We start from the raw sequence: 22099 nt of genomic DNA, 5'->3' as shown, positions 1-22099 counted from the left end.
CTAATAGGCGAAATGTGAAGGGTGCATCTTGTATGTGACATGTGAAGGGTGCATTTTATAGGTGACATTTGAAGGGTGCATCTTATAGGTGACCTGTGAAGAGTGCATCTTATAGGTGACATGTGAAGTGTGCATCTTATAGGTGACATGTGAAGTGTGCATCTTATAGGTGACATGTGAAGAGTTCATCTTATAGGTGACATGTGAAGAGTGCATCTTATAGGTGACATGTGAAGGGCGCATCTTATAGGTGACATGTGAAGGGCGCATCTTATAGGTGACATGTGAAGGGTGCATCTTATAGGTGACATGTGAAGGGTGCATATTATATGTGAAGGGTGCATCTTATAGGTGACATGTGAAGGGTGCATCTAATAGGCGAAATGTGAAGGGTGCATCTTATATGTGACATGTGAAGGGTGCATTTTATAGGTGACATGTGAAGGGTGCATCTTATAGGTGACATGTGAAGAGTGCATCTTATAGGTGACATGTGAGGGGTGCTTCCTATGTGACGTGTAAAGGGTGCTTCCTAGGTGACATGTGAAGGGTGCATCTTTTAGGTGACATGTGAAGGGTGCATATTATATGTGAAGGGTGCTTCCTAGGTGACATGTGAAGGGTGCATATTATATGTGAAGGGTGCTTCCTAGGTGACATGTGAAGGGTGCTTCCTATGTCGCTCACACATGTCACCCACATCCCCCACTACACTGGACTGTGATAGGCTGCCTGCTCCCTCACAGGCTGACATGCAGATGAAGAAGGAGAGACAAGTCTTCTACGACGCCTCACTGGAATATGTCTTCAAAATACAGGAAGTGCAAGAAAAGAAGAAGTTTGAGTTTGTGGAGCCGGTAAGACCAGACCTAGTTTAAACTCTTGCTTTCATCAAGATGAATGAAGACTTTGTGTCAGCACACTATTAGGTACACCTACCTCAGCAGGTTTGACAAATATTCATGTTTATTGTGCTTGTAGATTAACTCATTCTCTTTTCAATCCTCTATCACGTCTACTCAACACCTGCTACTCTCTGCAGTTGAGTGTCAAGCTTCAGTGTGGAGCTTTTTTCTTTCCTGAAGTACACCTTTTTTTTTTTTTTTGCAAAAGCTGTTTTCTATCTGATTGTGCTTTCTGATATTACGTCATTAATAACGTCAGGATTGATACATAAGCTCATGTCTGATGTCTGATATCAGATCAGTGTCTGTGTCTGTACGTACCTCGGTTTAGAGGTCACGGTTCGGTTCATTTTCGGTACAGTAAGAAAACCACAAAATATACATTTTTTGGTTATTTATTTAGCAAATTTGTAAACAATGGCTTTATCCTTTTAACATTGGGAACACTATAATAATTATGCCCACATTAATCAACATTAAACTGCCTCAAGTTGTTGTTCAGATTAAATAAAATGACAAAACTTTTCTTGCACATATAAAAAGTGTAACATTAAACAGTTTCAAGTCAACTCATCATGCTTAATTTATTACAGCATTTGGGAAGCCTGTAGTTGATTTTTATTATGTAAATGTTATATTTGTATCAACATGTGGTAGCAGGGACCCTGCCATTCAAAACTAGGCTGCTGCATTACTAACGATTAATGTAACTACAGCTGAAAAAATAGTACAATAGTAATAGGAGAGACTATTCATCCCTGAACACCATGGAGTTCATGTAGGCTTTATGATGCACTTACATTATTATATCAATTATCGGAGACATATACTTTTCATTTAACATAATGTCCTTTGTTGCTGCTTCAACACAGCTCAATCAACACAGAAAAAGGTCAAGTGAAATAACAGACAGGGCTTTGCTGTCCGTAACACACGCACACACACACACCGCAAAATTAGCTAAAGTTACACTAAAAGCGAATTAGCCTTCACCTCAAGCCAAGACTGCGAGCGAGCTGAGCTGCCTTTTACATTTCTAGAATGTCAACGGGCTCATAGTGATGTTACTAGTAGTTGACTGGGAGGCGTTTATCATTTGGGGAGAGTCCGCTGCCTGATGCTTACCTGCTAAATGCTAAGCACTGACTACATGCGCTCTGAATACGCACTGCTGATTGGCTGTTACCGCTCTGTTTGTAACCAATCAGATGGTTGTGTGGGTGGGACAATGCTGGGTGCTGTGTAGAGGACTGACAGAGACAGAGGCAGAAGGAATATGTTCATGTGGAAACTCGTTCGGTACACCTCCGAACCGAACCGAAACCCCTTTACCGAAACGGTTCAATACAAATACACGTACCGTTACACCCCTATATATTATACATCTGAGTGTTGCACCTCCACAGCTGCTGGCTTTCCTGCAGGGTCTGTTCACCTTCTACCATGAAGGATATGAGCTGGCCCATGAACTGGAGCCCTACAAGCAGCAGCTGCAGCTCAACCTGCAGAACGTAAGTTTCACCTTTCCTCCTGCCTTGTTGTAAGACCTCCTTTAGGACCTTATCGTGGCCCACACGTCTCTGGTCCACCCAGATGAAGAAGATGATGATGAAGGCTGCCGAGAGGAAACTCCGTGCTGTGGTCGTGACCTACCTGCTTCTCCTCACAGACACGCAACAACTTTGTGAGCACCAAGCAGGAGGTGGAGAAGCTGATGAGGAGGATCAGGTGTGCAGACCAGGACTACACAGCTCCAGGCCAGTGGACCATGGAGGGCTTCTTGTACGTGCAGGAGAAACGTGAGTCAAGGAGTGTTTCCTCAGCTCTGCTGCACATGTTTAACATGCTTCTAACTGATTGATTGACTGACTGAATGATTGATTGATTGACTGACTGATGACTGAGTGTAGGTCCACTAGGAAGCACGTGGAGCAGACACTACTGCACGTACGAGAAGATCAGCAACACTCTCACCATGATCAACACTGACAACAAACAGGTTTTACTGCTACTCACCTTTTTGATCTCACTGTGGAATTTAACTCCTCTACTCTTGTGATGTCATCATTCTTAGTTTCGATTAGTTTTGTCCTTTTTTTTATCTTCCTTTGTTTTTAGTTTAACAAAATGTGTTCTTAGTTTAGTTTTGTTCTTAATTCATCTTAGTTTGTTCTGCTCAGTGGCCTAGTGGTTAGAGTGTCCGCCCTGAGATTGGTAGGTCGTGAGTTCAAACCCCGGCCGAGTCATACCAAAGACTATAAAAATGGGAGCCATTACCTCCCTGCTTGGCACTCAGCATCAAGGGTTGGAATTGGGGGTTAAATCACCAAAAATGATTCCCGGGCGCGGCCACCGCTGCTGCTCATTGCTCCCCTCACCTCCCAGGGGGTGATCAAGGGTGATGGGTCAAATGCAGAGAATAAATTCGCCACACCTAGTGTGTGTGTGACAATCATTGGTACTTTAACTTTAACTTTTTAGTTTTGTTCTTAGATTAGCTTAGTCTCATTCCTAGTTTAACTAAATTTTGTTCTTAGTTGAACTAAGTTTTGTTCTTAGATTAGCTTAGTCTCATTCCTAGTTTAACTAAGTTTTGTTCTTAGTTGAACTAAGTTTTGTTCTTAGATTAGTTTAGTCTCATTCCTAGTTGAACTAAGTTTTGTTCTTAGTTGAACTAAGTTTTGTTCTCAGATTAGCTTAGTCTCATTCCTAGTTTAACTAAATTTTGTTCTTAGTTGAACTAAGTTTTGTTCTTAGATTAGCTTAGTCTCATTCCTAGTTTAACTAAATTTTGTTCTTAGTTGAACTAAGTTTTGTTCTTAGATTAGCTTAGTCTCATTCCTAGTTTAACTAAGTTTTGTTCTTAGTTGAACTAAGTTTTGTTCTTAGATTAGCTTAGTCTCATTCCTAGTTGAACTAAGTTTTGTTCTTAGTTGAACTAAGTTTTGTTCTCAGATTAGCTTAGTCTCAATCCTAGTTTAACTAAATTTTGTTCTTAGTTGAACTAAGTTTTGTTCTTAGATTAGCTTAGTCTCATTCCTAGTTTAACTAAATTTTGTTCTTAGTTGAACTAAGTTTTGTTCTTAGATTAGCTTAGTCTCATTCCTAGTTTAACTAAGTTTTGTTCTTAGTTTAACTAAATTTTGTTCTTAGATTAGCTTAGTCTCATTCCTAGTTGAACTAAGTTTTGTTCTTAGTTGAACTAAGTTTTGTTCTTAGATTAGCTTAGTCTCATTCCTAGTTGAACTAAATTTTGTTCTTAGTTGAACTAAGTTTTGTTCTTAGATTAGCTTAGTCTCATTCCTAGTTTAACTAAGTTTTGTTCTTAGTTGAACTAAGTTTTGTTCTTAGATTAGCTTAGTCTCTTTCCTAGTTGAACTAAGATTTGTTCTTAGTTGAACTAAGTTTTGTTCTTAGTTTAGTATTGTTCTTAGTCTATCTTAGTTTGTTATTGCTTGAACTAAGTTTTGTTCTTCGTTGAGTTTAGTTTTGTTCTTAGTTAAGTTTAGTTTTGTTCTTAGTTTATCTTAGTCTGTTTTAGTTTTGCTTTGTCTGTTCTTAGTTTAGTTAATTTTAGGGAGTGTGCCGAAAATCTTATTTTTCCCCCTCTGGGATTATTAAAGTGTTTCTGATTCTGATTTAGTGCTTTCCTAATTCTAATTTGTTCTTAATTTAGCTAAATTTTGTTCTTAGTTTAGCTTAGTCTGTCTTAGTTTTGCTTAGTTTGTTCTTAAATTAGTTTTATTTTGTTCTTACTTTAGCTAAGTTTTGTTCTTAGTTTAGTTTTGTTCATAGTTTATATTGGTTTGGTGTAGTTTGGTTTTAGTTTATTTTAGTTGGTTCTTAGTTTAATCAAGTTTTGTTCTTGGTTTATCTTATTCTGATCTTAGTTTATTTAAGTTTTGTTCTTAGTTTGGTTGATTTTGTTCGTAGTTTAGTTTAATTTTGTTCTTAGTTTATCTAAGTTTTGTTCTTAGTTCAGCTTAGTTTGTTCCGAGTTGTTACAGTTGGCTGATCTTAACTGAGTCTATTTAGGTTTAGTCCTAGTTCAGCTTAGTTTTTTATAGGTATTTTCTAGGGTTTGTTGACTTGAGCTTAGTTTGTTCTTTCTTGAGCTGACTTCTTTGTCCAATCTTGTGTTTTCTCTGACACGTGTGACTCCTGACTTGTTGTCATGTCTTTGTAGAGCAGTCTGTTGGTGAACCAGGCTGAGATGTTCAAGCTCAAGTCCTGCATCCGAAGGAAGACAGACTCCATTGACAAACGTTTCTGCTTCGACATCGAGGTGGTGGAGAGGTTTGTGATGGATCTCATCTTCTTGGAGAAGCAAACATGTGGACTTTTCATTCTGCTTCCTGCTTCTTCTAGATGTGTCCTCCATGTTTGAGTCTAGATGTGTCCTCCATGTTTGAGTCTAGATGTGTCCTCCACACTCTTCTTCTTCTCTTGTCTTCTTGGACGTGTAGAAACATCCGTGGAGGAAGTCTTTTCAGACCATTCCACAAAGTCCGGTAGGTGGTTCTTCAGCATGTGACGTGTGAACCTTCTCTCCATCCATCATGTGATCTCTAATGACTAATCAAGCACTGATTGATGTCCACCTGCATGAGCTCACCTGGTGACCTGATCCTCTGATAGGACTTGTCACTCTGGATACTTGATTAGGTACCCAAGATTGATCTCCCGTTGATTGGCCAAGGTTGTCTAGTCCTGACGTGGACCTGAACCAGATGTCTTCATGCATGTGTGCTGGAGGACCAGGCTAACAATGAGGACTAAACATTGTGTCTTTACAGGCACGGTGTCATCACGCTGCAGGCACTGTCCCAGTCCAACCGCAGGCTCTGGCTGGAGGCCATGGACGGCAAGGAGCCGGTGAGGAACATGACTTCTTTGCTTGGACAGGAACACCAAGTCAAGATGACTGACTGACACCAAGTCAAGATGACTGACTGACACCAAGTCAAGATGACTGACTGACACCAAGTCAAGATGACTGACTGACACCAAGTCAGGATGACCGACTGACACCAAGTCAGGATGACCGACTGACACCAAGTCAAGATGACTGACTGACACCAAGTCAGGATGACCGACTGACACCAAGTCAGGATGGATGACTGACACCAAGTCAAGATGACTGACTGACACCAAGTCAGGATGACTGACTGACACCAAGTCAGGATGACCGACTGACACCAAGTCAGGATGGATGACTGACACCAAGTCAAGATGACTGACTGACACCAAGTCAGGATGACTGACTGACACCAAGTCAGGATGACTGACTGACACCAAGTCAGGATGACTGACTGACACCAAGTCAGGATGACTGACTGACACCAAGTCAGGATGACTGACTGACACCAAGTCAGGATGACTGACTGACACCAAGTCAAGATGACTGACTGACTCCAAGTCAGGATGGATGACTGACACCAAGTCAGGATGACTGACTGACTCCAAGTCAAGATGACTGACTGACACCAAGTCAGGATGGATGACTGACACCAAGTCAAGATGACTGACTGACACCAAGTCAGGATGACTGACTGACACCAAGTCAGGATGGCTGACTGACACCAAGTCAGGATGGCTGACTGACACCAAGTCAGGATGGCTGACTGACACCAAGTCAGGATGGATGACTGACACCAAGTCAAGATGACTGACTGACACCAAGTCAAGATGACTGACTGACACCAAGTCAGGATGGCTGACTGACACCAAGTCAGGATGGATGACTGACACCAAGTCAGGATGGATGACTGACACCAAGTCAGGATGACTGACTGACACCAAGTCAAGATGACTGACTGACACCAAGTCAGGATGACTGACTGACACCAAGTCAGGATGACTGACTGACTCCAAGTCAAGATGACTGACTGACACCAAGTCAGGATGGATGACTGACACCAAGTCAAGATGACTGACTGAAACACAGTCAGGATGACTGACTGACACCAAGTCAGGATGACTGACTGACACCAAGTCAGGATGGCTGACTGACACCAAGTCAGGATGGCTGACTGACACCAACTCAGGATGGCTGATTGACACCGTCAGCCATCCTGACTTGGTGTCAGTCAGTCATCCTGACTTGGTGTCAAAGTCAGGATGACTGACTGACACCACGTCAAGATGACTGACTGACACCAAGTCAGGATGACTGACTGACTCCAAGTCAAGATGACTGACTGACACCAAGTCAGGATGGATGACTGACACCAAGTCAAGATGACTGACTGACACCAAGTCAGGATGACTGACTGACACCAAGTCAGGATGGCTGACTGACACCAAGTCAGGATGGCTGACTGACACAAAGTCAGGATGGCTGACTGACACAAAGTCAGGATGGCTGACTGACACCAAGTCAGGATGGCTGACTGACACCAAGTCAGGATGGCTGACTGACACCAAGTCAGGATGACTGACTGACACCAAGTCAGGATGACTGACTGACACCAAGTCAGGATGACTGACTGACACCAAGTCAGGATGACTGACTGACACCAAGTCAAGATGACTGACTGACACCAAGTCAGGATGGCTGACTGACACCAAGTCAGGATGGCTGACTGACACCAAGTCAGGATGGCTGACTGACACCAAGTCAGGATGGATGACTGACACCAAGTCAAGATGACTGACTGACACCAAGTCAAGATGACTGACTGGCGCCTCCTTCTGGCTGTGCGGGCCACTGCAAGCTAACATGACGCACTCATGATGGTGCTTGTGCTCTACTTGTCTAGATCTATACCCTGCCTGCAGTCCTCAGCAAGAAGGACCAGAGTAAGTTTTATTGACTTATATGCATCACACTTATATAACACCTCACATGCTAACACCTCACATGCTAACACCTAACATGCTAACACCTGACATATATGCATCATGCTAACACCTGACATATATGCATCATGCTAACACCTGACATATATGCATCATGCTAACACCTGACATGTATGCATCATGCTAACACCTGACATGTATGCATCATGCTAACACCTGACATATATGCATCATGCTAACACCTGACATATATGCATCATGCTAACACCTGACATATATGCATCATGCTAACACCTGACATGTATGCATCATGCTAACACCTGACATGTATGCATCATGCTAACACCTGACATATATGCATCATGCTAACACCTGACATATATGCATCATGCTAACACCTGACATATATGCATCATGCTAACACCTGACATGTATGCATCATGCTAACACCTGACATGTATGCATCATGCTAACACCTGACATGTATGCATCATGCTAACACCTGACATATATGCATCATGCTATATAATTTCTATTTCTATTTGGGCCACTTCATTAGGTACATGACAGAATGTAGATATGTTCATTTAGAACTGTCAGGCATGATGAGAATGTTTCCTTCAGCGTTCCTGAACGACGCAGGCTTCAACTTTGTGAGGAAGTGCATACACCTGGTGGAGACCACAGGTGAGCCCTGAGTTCATCTATATATTTATGTTTATATCTATATGTTTATTTCTCCATATTCATCTGTTTATATCTGTATGTTTACATATATATATATATATATATATATATATATATATATATATATATATATAGTTTATTTCTATATATCTTCATGTTTATATTTATATGTTTATATCTACATATGTATCTTTGTTTGTATCTGTATGTTTATATGTATATGTTTATTTCTCTATATTTATCTCTGTTTCTATCTGTATGTTTATCGCTATATATTTATTTATTTATTTATTTATTTATTTATTTTTTATTTCTTATTTTTTTTGTGTGTCCTGTCCAGCTTCTCAGGCAAATCATATAGTTGATGTAGATGCCCATGTCGGCTGTTCAGATTTACTTTACAAAAGAGAAGTGTAGGATACTTCTCTTGTTGCCTATCGCTATATATTTATCTGTTTCTATCTATATGTTTATTCCTCTATATTTAGCTGTTTATATCTATATATATGTTTATTTCTCGATAGTTATATGTTTATATCTGTATGTTTTAATATATATATATTAATATATATATTTATATATATAATGTTTATCTCTATATATTTATGTATATGTTTATATCTGTATGTTTATATCTGTGTTTATTTATCGATATGTATCTGTTTATATCTGTATATTTGTATCTATATGTTTATCTCTACATATTTATCTATATGTTTCTATCTGTATGTTTATATATATATATATATATATATATATATATATATATATATATATATTATATATATATATATCCAATCCACTTTTTTATATAGCACATTTAAACAACAAAAATGTTTCCAAAGTGCTGCACAAAAATCGTAAAAACAAGATTCAAATACTATACTTAGCTCCACCAATGACTGAATGAAAACTAAATAAATAAATATAAAACCAATATAAAAAAAAATATGATTAAAAAAACGATTTTAAAGGGTAAAACCAATTAAAACAAATGTGTATATATATATATATATATATATATATATATATATATATATATGTGTGTGTGTGTATATGTGTAAACATATATTTGTATATGTGTGTGTGTATATATATATATATATATATATATATATATATATATATATATATATATATATATATATATATATATATACAGGTAAAAGCCAGTAAATTAGAATATTTTGAAAAACTTGATTTATTTCAGTAATTGCATTCAAAAGGTGTAACTTGTACATTATATTTATTCATTGCACACAGACTGATGCATTCAAATGTTTATTTCATTTAATTTTGATGATTTGAAGTGGCAACAAATGAAAATCCAAAATTCCGTGTGTCACAAAATTAGAATATTACTTAAGGCTAATACAAAAAAGGGATTTTTAGAAATGTTGGCCAACTGAAAAGTATGAAAATGAAAAATATGAGCATGTACAATACTCAATACTTGGTTGGAGCTCCTTTTGCCTCAATTACTGCGTTAATGCGGCGTGGCATGGAGTCGATGAGTTTCTGGCACTGCTCAGGTGTTATGAGAGCCCAGGTTGCTCTGATAGTGGCCTTCAACTCTTCTGCGTTTTTGGGTCTGGCATTCTGCATCTTCCTTTTCACAATACCCCACAGATTTTCTATGGGGCTAAGGTCAGGGGAGTTGGCGGGCCAATTTAGAACAGAAATACCATGGTCCGTAAACCAGGCACGGGTAGATTTTGCGCTGTGTGCAGGCGCCAAGTCCTGTTGGAACTTGAAATCTCCATCTCCATAGAGCAGGTCAGCAGCAGGAAGCATGAAGTGCTCTAAAACTTGCTGGTAGACGGCTGCGTTGACCTTGGATCTCAGGAAACAGAGTGGACCGACACCAGCAGATGACATGGCACCCCAAACCATCACTGATGGTGGAAACTTTACACTAGACTTCAGGCAACGTGGATCCTGTGCCTCTCCTGTCTTCCTCCAGACTCTGGGACCTCGATTTCCAAAGGAAATGCAAAATTTGCATGGTTGGGTGATGGTTTGGGGTTGATGATTGATTGATTGATTGATTGCATTGATTGATTGAATCGAGGTTCCAATGTATCTATTTTTATATCTCTGTTTAGTTAGAGTGTCCGCCCTGAGATGGGTAGGTTGTGACTTCAAACCCTGGCCGAGTCATACCAAAGACTATACAAATGGGAGCCATTACCTCCCTGCTTGGCACTCAGCATCAAGGGTTGGATTTGGGGGTTAAATCACCAAAAATTATTCCCGGGCGCGGCCACCGCTGCTGCTCACTGCTCTTCTCACCTCCCAGGAACAAGGGTGATGGGTCAAATGCAGAGAATAATTTCGCCACACTTCGTGTGTGTGTGTGACAATCATTGGTACTTTAACTTTTTTTATATCTGTAATTATATGTCCATAATTGTATGTGTATTTGTATATGTATACAGGTATAAACAGCACAGGTGTGTACAGGGTGGGAGGAGTCAACTCCAAAGTGCAGAAGATGATGTCAACTTTCTTTTGTAAGTAAACTTCATGTGTACTACATACACACTTACTGTCTATATATATATATATATATATATATATATATATATATATATATATATATAATACTTACAGTAGAACACAGTTACAGTGATAAAGTACTTGGAGTAATGAAGTACTTACAGGAGAACACACTTAGAGTAATAAAGTATTTACAGTAGAACACAATTACAATAGTAAAGCATGAACATCACCTTGTTCAAAGAACAAAACCAACACAGTGCATGAACTCACAACATATTACACACCTTACACACATTACCATGAATTAAATAACGTGGACCCTGACTTAAACAAGTTGAAAAACGTATTTGGGTGTTACCATTTAGTGGTCAATTGTACGGCATATGTACTGTACTGTGTAAACTGTACTGTCATATAATGTATTCTCTTCTTTTGCAATCTGCTAGTAAAAGTTTAAATCGATCAATCAAACAACCTGCAAATCAGATGGAAAATTAGGGGGAACATTGTTTGGGGGTATCCATAATACGCTGATAGGGAGAAGTTTTTATTTACACGATAAGTCGGATGTGTCTTTACCTCCGTGGCGGAGGCTCCGCCGAACCCCTGAGGCCGACTCACCGAACCCCGAGGGTTCGATCGAACCCAGGTTAAGAACCACTGACTTAGAGTAATAATGTAGTTACAGTAGAACACAGAGTAATAAAGTACTTAGAGTAGAACACAGAGTAATAAAGTACTTAGAGTAATAAAGTAGTTAGAGTAATGAAGTACTTAGAGTAATGAAGTACTTAGAGTAATAAAGTAGTTAGAGTAGAACACAGTTATTATTAGAACAAACTGCATGCATCATTTATGAATATCACAATTGTTCTTAGGTCAACAGTCGCTCACTAGACTTACACATGTGGGTTACTCATTTGAATGAATAATTTTTGGGTTTAATAATATTAATGGTTGAATAATATTTGTGGATGAACAATATTTATGGATAAATAATTATGGATGAATAATATTTATGGATAAATATTTATGGAAGAATAATATTTGTGGATGAATAATATTAATGGATGAATAAGTGTAATGTTGGAGATACAGTGTGTGAGTGTGTGTGATCATCAGTTGAGTGAAGTCCTCATGTTAGATTTCACCTTCAGAAGATCTTCTGATGGAATATTTTCTGACATTAAAGATCTGCTAAAGGAGGAAATAGTTCTATCTAGTGGTCATTATGTGTCATTACAACTATTTTTATTTAGTCAAGTTCCATCTAGTGGTCATTATGTGTAATTATTTATGTAGTCAAGTCCATAAAAACATTTACGAATTAGATTTTTTTGTTGCTAAACTTCAGACCCAAACAAAAATATCAAACATGTTTTATTTATTTATTTTAACCTTTTTTGAAGGCCAAATGATAAATGTGTGTGTGTGTGTGCGTGTGTGTGTGTGGGGGGGGGGGGGGGTATATCAGTGACGTGCGGTGAGGTTGATGGCTGGTGAGGCACTGACTTCATCACAGTCAGATTTACAAACATATGAACCCTAAAGAGTATCTTATTCACCATTTGATTGGCAGCAGTTAACGGGTTATGTTTAAAAGCTCATACCAGCATTCTTCCCTGCTTGGCACTCAGCATCAAGGGTTGAAATTGGGGGTTAAATCACCAACAATTATTCCCGAGCACGGCGCCGCTGCTGCCCACTGCTCCCCTCACCTCCCAGGGGGTGAGCAAGGGGATGGGTCAAATGCAGAGGACAAATTTCACCACACATAGTGTGTGTGACAATCATTGGTACTTTAACTTAACTTTAACTTTACACATACAAACTGTAGCACACAAAAAAGCACATTTAATTAAAAAAAACGTTATTATGGTCTTACCTTTACTTATAAATGAAGTCCATGCGCAGCTCCTTTTGAACAAAAGCATCGATAACTTGTTTATATAAGTCTTCCTTATCTTTCTTCAGTTTTAAAAGTCTCTCTGTCTCGATGGAGATCTTCCTTTAAGTATTACCTCCTGCTTCGATTGAAAGTCCAGTTTAGAAAACTGTTTTATTTTAGATCCGTAATCCTCCATGTTAATAGTCCAGGCGAGAGGAAAAAATAAACGATCGCTAACTGTTGCTGCTTGTTGTCACTTGTTCTTCTATACACTTGTACATATGTTATATACACTTGTACATATGTACAAGTGTATATAACATATGTACAAGTGTTTATAACATATGTACAAGTGTATATAACATATGTACAAGTGTTTATAACATATGTACAAGTGTATATAACATATGTTATATACACTTGTACATATGTTATATACACTTGTACATATACCATACCATACCAACTTTATTTATAAATATGTTTTGTACACTTGTACATATGTTATATACATTTATCACACTGAGAACTCCCATTGATAGATCCCATTGAGAGATCCTACTGAGAGATCCCACTGGGAGATCATATTGAGAGATCCCACTGGGATATCCCATTGAGAACTCCCACTGAGATATCCTACTGAGAGATCCCATTGAGAACTCCCATTGAGAGACCCCTTTGGGACATCCCACTGAGAGATCATATTGAGATATCCCATTGGGAGATCCCACTGAGAGATCATATTGAGATCCCACTGGGATATCCCATTGAGAACTCCCATTGAGAGATCCCACTGAGATAGCCTACTGAGAGATCCCATTGAAATATCCCACTGAGAACTCCCATTGAGAGATCCCACTGAGAGATAATATTGAGATATCCCATTGGGAGATCCCATTGGGAGATCCGACTGAGAGATCATCTTGAGAGATCCCATTGGGAGATCCCACTGAGAGATCATCTTGAGAGATCCCATTGCAAGATTCCACTGACAGATCTCAATGAGAAATCACACTGGGGGATCCCACTGAGAGATTACTTTGGGAGATCATATAGAGAGATCCCATTGGGAGATCCCACTGAGAGATCCCACTGAGAGATCATATTGAGAGATCCCACTGTGAGATCATATTGTGAGATCCCACTGAGAGATCATATTGAGATCCCACTGAGAGAAGATGTGTTTCCCAAAGCGTCCAAGGCTCCTGTGGACATAGAGGTGGATGCTGAGACGTGGGACAACCAGACAATCACCAGTGGACTGAAGAACTATCTCAGGTCAGTGTTCCCTGGTCAGACCACCCTGCTGTGGCCATCAAGTCCTGGTCTTGTCCTGGTCTTCAGGTGTCTCTCTGAGCCGCTCATGACCTTCAAGCTGCACAAAGACTTCATCATGGCTGTCAGTAAGTTCCTGTGGCAACCTTCTCCTTGCTGACCTTCAACACGCAGTGTCTGCTTTCAGAGTCCGAGGACCAGAACTACCGAGTGTGTGCCGTCCATGCTTTGGTCCACCGGCTGCCCCAGAGGAACCAGGAGATGCTAGAGCTGCTCATCAAACATCTGCTGGTGTAAGTCAGACCTCAACTCTGCAGCTCTTCTCCACCTCAGCACCTTGGTCTTCTGCCACAGAGTCTCCTCACACCAGGACTCCAACATGATGACCGTGGCCAACCTGGCCGTGGTCTTCGGACCCACCCTCATGCGCTCCCAGGAGGAGACTGTGGCCGCCATGATGAACATCAAGTTCCAGAACATTGTCCTGGAAATCATGATTGACAACTTCAACAAAGTCAGACATTTGTCCATCAAATGAAGAAATGTATTTCTTGTATGGGTGAATGTGGGTGTGAATGTGTGGATGATTGGGTGTGGGTGAATGTGTGTGGGTGTGAATGTGTATGGGTGAATGTATGGGTGTGAATATGTGTGGGTGAATGTGTGTGGGTGAATGTGGGTGTGAATGTGTGTGCGTGTATGATTGTGGGAGAATGTGGGTGTGTGTGAATGGGTGAATGTGGGTGTGAATGTGGGTGTGATTGTGTGTGGGTGAATGAGGGTGTGAATGTGTGTGTGTGTGAGTGAATGGGTGTGGGTAAATGTGGGTGGGTGAATGTGGGTGTGAATGTGGGTGTGAATGTGTGTGTTTGTGGGTGAATGTGGGTGTGAATGTGTGTGTGTGTATGTTTGTGGGTGAATGTGTGTGTGTGTGTGTGTGTGTGTGTGTGAATGGGTGTGGGTGAATGTGTATGGGTGTATTGGACTTAAATATATATTAATTGATTGTGTATTGGAATTGTCTAATTGTTCCTCTGGTTTGCTCCCAAGATCTTCCATCAACCTCCGGACCCCAACGTTCCTCTGTCACAACCTCACAGGTCTCGTAGAAGCAGAGCCACTTGTGTGACCAGTGGCCCCCGGATGGCCCCCGACATGTACACACCCACACTGGGTCTGGTCCACTCAGAGGGTGAGTAGTCAGCCATGTTTGACCAACTTCAGCCGCATGTTGTCAGTAGCTATCATCTGTGGTGTCCCCCAGGGTCACTTGTTGGACCCCTTATCATCTGTGATGTCCCCCAGGGTCACTTGTTGGACCCCTTATCATCTGTGATGTCCCCCAGGGTCACTTGTTGGACCCCTTATCATGTGTGGTATCCCCCAGGGGTCACTTTTTGGACCCCTTATCATCTGTGGGGTCACTTGTTGGACCCTTATCATCTGTGGTATCCCCCAGGGGTCACTTGTTGGACCCCTTATCATCTGTAGTGGCCCTCAGGGGTCACTTGTTGGACCCTTTATCATCTGTGCTGTCCCCCAGGGGTCACTTGTTGGACCCCTTATCATCTGTGGTGTCCCCCAGGGTCACTTGTTGGACCCCTTATCATATGTGGTGTCCCCAGGGATCACTTGTTTGACCCCTTATCATCTGTGATGTCCCCCAGGGTCACTTGTTGGACGCCTTATCATCTGTGGTGTCCCCCAGAGTCACTTGTTGGACCCCTTATCATCTGTGGGGGTCACTTGTTGGACCCTTATCATCTGTGGTATCCCCCAGGGGTCACTTGTTGGACCCCTTATCATCTGTAGTGGCCCTCAGGGGTCACTTGTTGGACCCTTTATCATCTGTGGTGTCCCCCAGGGGTCACTTGTTAGACCCCTTATCATCTGTGGTGTACCCCAGGGTCACTTGTTGGACCCCTTCTGTGCTGCGTTTAGTCAGAAGTCTTTGTTGTAATCCTGAAAACTAAACATTACTAGTGTTAATATTTTGATATTATTCTGTGTATTTCTTTAACAGTACTAATGTTATATTTGGATATTTTTGGTGTGTATTTCTTTAGAAGTACTACTGTTATTTTTTGATATTATTGTGTGTATTTCTTGTAGAAGTACTACTGTTATATTTGGATATTATTTGATGTATTTCTTTAGAAGTACTAGAGTTATATTTGGACATTACTGTGTGTATTTCTTTAAAAGAACTAGTGTTATATTTGGATATTATTGTGAGTATTTTTTTAGAAGTACTAGTGTTATATTTGGATATTATTAGGTGTATTTCTTTAGAAGTACTAGTGTTATATTTGGATATTACTGTGTGTATTTCTTTAGAAGTACTACTATTATTTTTGGATATTATTGTGTGTGTTTCTTTAGAAGTACTAGTGTTATGTTTGGATATTATTATGTGTATTTCATTGGAAGTACTACTGTTATATTTGGGTATTATTAGGTATATTTCTTTAGAGGTACTAGTGTTATATTTGGATATTACTGTGAGTATTTCTTTAAAAGTACTAGTGTTATGTTTGGATATTATTATGTGTATTTCTTTTGAAGTACTACTGTTATATTTGGGTATTACTGTGTGTATTTCTTTAGACGTACTACTGTTACATTTGGATATTATTGTGTGTATTTCTTTAGAAGTACTAGTGTTGTATTTTGATATTACTGTGAGGATTTCTTTAGAAGTACTAGTGTTATATTTGGTTAATATTAGATGTAATTTTTTTTAAGTATTAGTGTTATATTTGGATATTATTAGGTTTATTTCTTTAGAAGTACTAGTGTTATATTTGGATATTATTGTGTGTATTTCTTTAGAAGTACTAGTGTTATATTTGGATATTATTGTGTGTATTCATTTCTTTAGAAGTAGCCTACTAGTGTTATATTTGGATATAATTGTGTGTATTTATTTAGAAGTATTTATCCATGTGTCAACTGACTCTCTGCTGCCCCCTTGTGGTCCAGGTGATAACTGCATCACCCCACTAGTCACCATGGAGTCGTGGTCCTCACACTCCTCAAAACATGGCTCCTCCTCCAAGATGGACACTGAGTCCTGCACTCAGGTGAAGAACTTGCTGCTGTCACGCTCCGAGTCCAGTGCCATGGAGGCTGGGCCAACAGACACAGGGTCAGAGGTCACCGTTGGCGTGTCTTGTGTCGGTGCTAAGCCCCCAAAGGCCACTTACCACCATGCTGATGGACCACCTGACCTCCTCACATCTCTGCAGGGGTCTGAAGGTAAACACCTGGATGTAGGTCCTCACACTCCTTCTTGATGAATGTATTTGACTCACCATCAAGGCCACGGGAGCTGCTCAGGGTCTTTCAAACATCTCTCACTCGTCCACACCATCAAACCCACTGAGCACCCGCCCAAGATGGAGGTTCCACGAAGAGGCGGAGCTTCGGCGAGCAACGCATACCATAGACCAGGCTCAATGTAAGTAAATCAAGTTTTATGTATGTATATTCGTATATGTGTATATATGTGTGTATTTTAATGTATGTATATGTGTATGTATGTATGTCAGTGGTTCTCAAACTTTTTTTGTCATCCCCCACTTTGGACAAGGGGGAGTTTTCAAGCCCCACCTGCCCCCATCGCCCCAACAGAGCGCTAATGCCAAGCTTAACATTTTCAAATTTATTGAATATCAAGTTATATACATTCAAACTCAATAACATAAAATAACATCAAGTTCAATAATAAATAAAATAACTGTGCAGCTGTGTTATAACTTGCATCAAGTTCAATAATAAATAAAATAACTTCCATCAAGTTCAATAAATAAAACAAAAGTGTTATAACTTGCATCACGTTCAATAATAGATAAAAAAAAAAAAAAGTGTTATAACTTGCATCAAGTTCAATAATAAATCAAATAAAAGTGTTATAACTTGCATCAAGTTCAATAATAAATCAAATAACTTGCATCAAGTTCAATAATAAATCAAAAAAGTGTTATAACTAGCATCAAGTCCAATAATAAATAAAACAAAAGTGTTATAACTTGCATCAAGTTCAATAATAAATCAAATAAAAGTGTTATAACTTGCATCAAGTTCAATAATAAATCAAATAACTTGCATCAAATTCAATAATAAATCAAAAAAAGTGTTATAACTTGCATCAAGTTCAATAATAAATCAAAAAAGTGTTATAACTTGCATCAAGTTCAATAATAAATAAAACAAAAGTGTTATAACTTGCATCAAGTTCAATAATAAATCAAATAAAAGTGTTATAACTTGCATCAAGTTCAATAATAAATCAAATAACTTGCATCAAGTTCAATAATAAATCAAAAAAGTGTTATAACTAGCATCAAGTCCAATAATAAATAAAACAAAAGTGTTATAACTTGCATCAAGTTCAATAATAAATCAAATAAAAGTGTTATAACTTGCATCAAGTTCAATAATAAATCAAATAACTTGCATCAAATTCAATAATAAATCAAAAAAAGTGTTATAACTTGCATCAAGTTCAATAATAAATCAAAAAAGTGTTATAACTTGCATCAAGTTCAATAATAAATAAAACAAAAGTGTTATAACTTGCATCAAGTTCAATAATAAATCAAATAAAAGTGTTATAACTTGCATCAAGTTCAATGATAAATCAAATAACTTGCATCAAGTTCAATAATAAATCAAATAAAAGTGTTATAACTTGCATCAAGTTCAATGATAAATCAAATAACTTGCATCAAGTTCAATAATAAATCAAAAAAGTGTTATAGTTTGCATCAAGTTCAATAATAAATAAAACAAGTGTTATAACTTGCATCAAGTTAAAAAATAAATCAAATAAAAGTGTTATAACTTGCATCAAGTTCAATAATAAATCAAATAACTTGCATCAAGTTCAATAATAAATCAAAAAAAGTGTTAACTTGCATCAAGTTCAATAATAAATCAAAAAAGTGTTATAACTTGCATCAAGTTCAATAATAAATAAAACAAACGTGTTATAACTTGCATCAAGTTCAATAATAAATCAAATAACTTGCATCAAGTTCAATAATAAATAAAATAAAAGTGCCACTTTGCAATCTCTGCAAAAAAAAAAAGGAGGAGCTATGCATTTGGCAAGACAGGGCAAGTGACAGCACTTTTCCCCGGGAGAGCCACCTTGCTTCACTGTGAAACAGCACGGCTGTATGATCAGCTCCCATTTCCTCACACAGTGCAGAGAACAGTCGCACTTTCAGTGGTCGTGTTTTGATCAAATTTACCGCGCTCACAACATCTGTTAAAACCTCATTGAGTTCGGGGCTGAGCTGCCTTGACGCGAGTGCTTCCCGGTGAATGACACAGTGTGTGCCCGTCAGATTTTTGTTTCTCTGCAGGCGCTGGCTCTGGCTCGACGACCTTTGAGGTGCGAGTCACAAATGTATATATTTGTGTAATTGTGGTCCACACATTAGCCTGCTACCCATCCGCGCGAAAGTTTGTTCCGCTTAGCCCCGCCCCCATTAGTTACTGTTGCTATGTCTGTCAAACTTTCGCTCCTACCGAGAAATTTAAAGCCTACAGTAAAAATAAGTACCGGTAATTTCCATTTATTTATATAGCGGATTTCATAGACAGAATCACAAAGTGATTTACAGTGTGTATAGAAAATGAAAGCATAGTAAAAAAAAAATCTAAGAATATAATAATAAATAAAAAAAATGTAAAGTGAAATTTCCTCCCGTTCCTCGCGCCCCACCTGTCATGTCTCTATTCCCCACCAGTGGGGCGCGCCCCACACTTTGAGAAACGCTGATGTATGTACACTATATTGCCAAAAGTATTTGGCCACCTGCCTTGACTCACATATGAACTTGAAGTGCCATCCCATTCCCAACCCATAGGGTTCAATATGACCTTTTGCAGCTATTACAGCTTCAACTCTTCTGGGAAGGCTGTCCACAAGGTTGCGGAGTGTGTTTATAGCAATTTTCCACCATTCTTGCTCCTTCCTGTCTCGATATACACTATTACTACATTTATACTACATTTAACATGTACTACTCATACTAGATGTATTATGTAGTACTAATACTATGTTCTAAGTATTGTTGCCCTCCTATTTCCTGACAGGGTTGCTGCCAGAACTCTGCTTTTTGACAACACATCAGCCCAGCAGCCTGCTCCAAAAGGAAGGTACAAAGCTCCCTTCACAATAAAACACTAACCTAAATACTACCACTTCACAATAAAATAATAAACTAAATACTAGCCCTTCACTATAAGACAACAACCTAAGTAATACCACTTCACAATAAAATACTAATTCAAATACTTAACAATACAATACTAAGATCAAATGCTACCACTTCACAATAAAATACATACATTCATACACACACATTTAAACACACGTACATGTATATACATACACATTTACAAACACACACGCATAAAGTACACACATGCATACATGTATGCCTAAATATATACATGCTTTACATAAACACACACACATTTAGCCCTGTAAGACCCGGACATAGAAATACATGAATACAAAAATATTCAACCTGTCAGATGGTGTTGTAGGGGGCATTTGGGAAATAAAATGAAGTGTTGGCAAATTTTTCATATTTTGATAAGGTTTTATGGAACCGTTATAACGATACAACGTTGGGTGAAAAGGGTAGCAACATTTTCCACAAGCCGTTTGTATTTTCTGAACCTTCTAGGGTGGTCTATGCTGTATTTACAAGTTGGTTTTGTGTATGATTTTGGTATATGTATATATATATATACACATATATATACACGTGTATATATACACATGTGTGTATATATATGTGTATATATACACATATATATACACACATGTATATATACATGTGTGCATATATATACATGTGTGTATATATACTAAAATTCTTCCCATTGACTATTTACAACACTACACAGTATTTATTATTATCTATAATTATATTTAAATGGCATTGCATACATGTAAAATTAAATTTCTTCTTCTTCTTCTTGTTAAAGAAGTACTTGTGTTGTGTTTTAGAGACGCCAAGGCAGTGTACTCGTGTGAGGCAGATCACGACTATGAGCTGAGTTTCCCCCAGGGGGCGCACTTGAGTAACGGTGAGTTGTTAAATACTTTCACTTTTATAAACTAGCTCTCTCACATGTACATTGTACCACAGCAGGATGAATACAGTACTAGTCAATGGTAGAAATGAAAACAATGAGAGGAAAATATGTCACACACGTACATAATTATCATCAGCAGGTCATGTGAGGACATTTAGTTCCAAGTCAGTTTTCAGTGAGATAGAAAAATGCCAAACAACTTTGATATTTTATTGGCCTTCCAGTGCCTTGGCAGGGAGGAGGAAGAAGGTGGTCACAGTGACCTGCGCATGGAACACATCATGGCTGCCAAATACAAAAACGTTTTGCACATCGTTTAGGAGAAAACATCACAGCTCTTTTTTATATATATATATATATATATATATATATATATATATATAGCAACACAACATCCTTTTTTTTTTTTACTAAAGTGCTTCATCTCCATTATGGCCAGTCTTGTCTGTGTGTGAGGATCAGAGTGACCTGACATGCTGATCTCCTCCTGCAGTTTATGCGTCGGTGGAGCCAGGCTGGCTGCAAGCAACATACAACGGCAGAAAAGGTTTAATCCCCGAGAATTATGTTGTCTTCTTTTAACAGCTCCTCCGCGGTCGTCATGGAAACGCTGGTGGCGACATGTGACGCTTTTTTTAGCAAACAACAAACGTACCTCCTCCTCCTCTTCCAAATGTCACTCACCATTTGTTTGTTTGCTCCCCCCTCAACAGCTTTTATTAACGTATACAAATCATTTACAAACTTATATTGACTAATAAAAATAATCTACAAACTTTTATTCACGTATAAAAAATAATCTCCAAACTTTTATTGATGTATAAAAATCATCTCAAAAATTGTATTCACATATAAAAATTATCTACAAACTTCTTGACGTATAAAAAATATTTTACAAACTTTTATTGACATATTAAAA

At 38.6% G+C, this 22099-nt stretch overlaps 1 protein-coding gene across 1 annotated transcript in view; it reads left to right on the top strand.

The window, feature by feature from the left end:
• LOC133614405 (rho GTPase-activating protein 42-like) overlaps positions 1-21839 on the top strand; it is an 82783-nt gene extending 60944 nt beyond the window's left edge. Inside the window, exons 6-25 of the mRNA XM_061972332.1 lie at positions 747-857; positions 2312-2416; positions 2575-2704; positions 2816-2904; positions 5092-5201; positions 5372-5416; positions 5702-5780; positions 7667-7706; positions 8331-8393; positions 10832-10906; positions 13977-14061; positions 14128-14186; positions 14246-14351; positions 14413-14572; positions 15109-15250; positions 17041-17316; positions 17380-17518; positions 20167-20229; positions 21092-21171; positions 21674-21839. Coding sequence (XP_061828316.1) covers positions 747-857; positions 2312-2416; positions 2575-2704; positions 2816-2904; positions 5092-5201; positions 5372-5416; positions 5702-5780; positions 7667-7706; positions 8331-8393; positions 10832-10906; positions 13977-14061; positions 14128-14186; positions 14246-14351; positions 14413-14572; positions 15109-15250; positions 17041-17316; positions 17380-17518; positions 20167-20229; positions 21092-21171; positions 21674-21762 — 2046 coding nt within the window. The 3' untranslated portion in view covers positions 21763-21839. The remainder of the gene's footprint in view (positions 1-746; positions 858-2311; positions 2417-2574; positions 2705-2815; positions 2905-5091; positions 5202-5371; positions 5417-5701; positions 5781-7666; positions 7707-8330; positions 8394-10831; positions 10907-13976; positions 14062-14127; positions 14187-14245; positions 14352-14412; positions 14573-15108; positions 15251-17040; positions 17317-17379; positions 17519-20166; positions 20230-21091; positions 21172-21673) is intronic.
• The last annotated feature ends 260 nt before the right edge of the window (positions 21840-22099 follow it).

The sequence above is a fragment of the Nerophis lumbriciformis genome, linkage group LG17, assembly GCF_033978685.3.
Source record: "Nerophis lumbriciformis linkage group LG17, RoL_Nlum_v2.1, whole genome shotgun sequence".
Lineage (NCBI taxonomy): Eukaryota > Metazoa > Chordata > Actinopteri > Syngnathiformes > Syngnathidae > Nerophis > Nerophis lumbriciformis.
The sequence above is the reverse complement of the archived record's forward strand: the minus strand, read 5'-3'. Positions and strand labels throughout refer to the sequence as shown.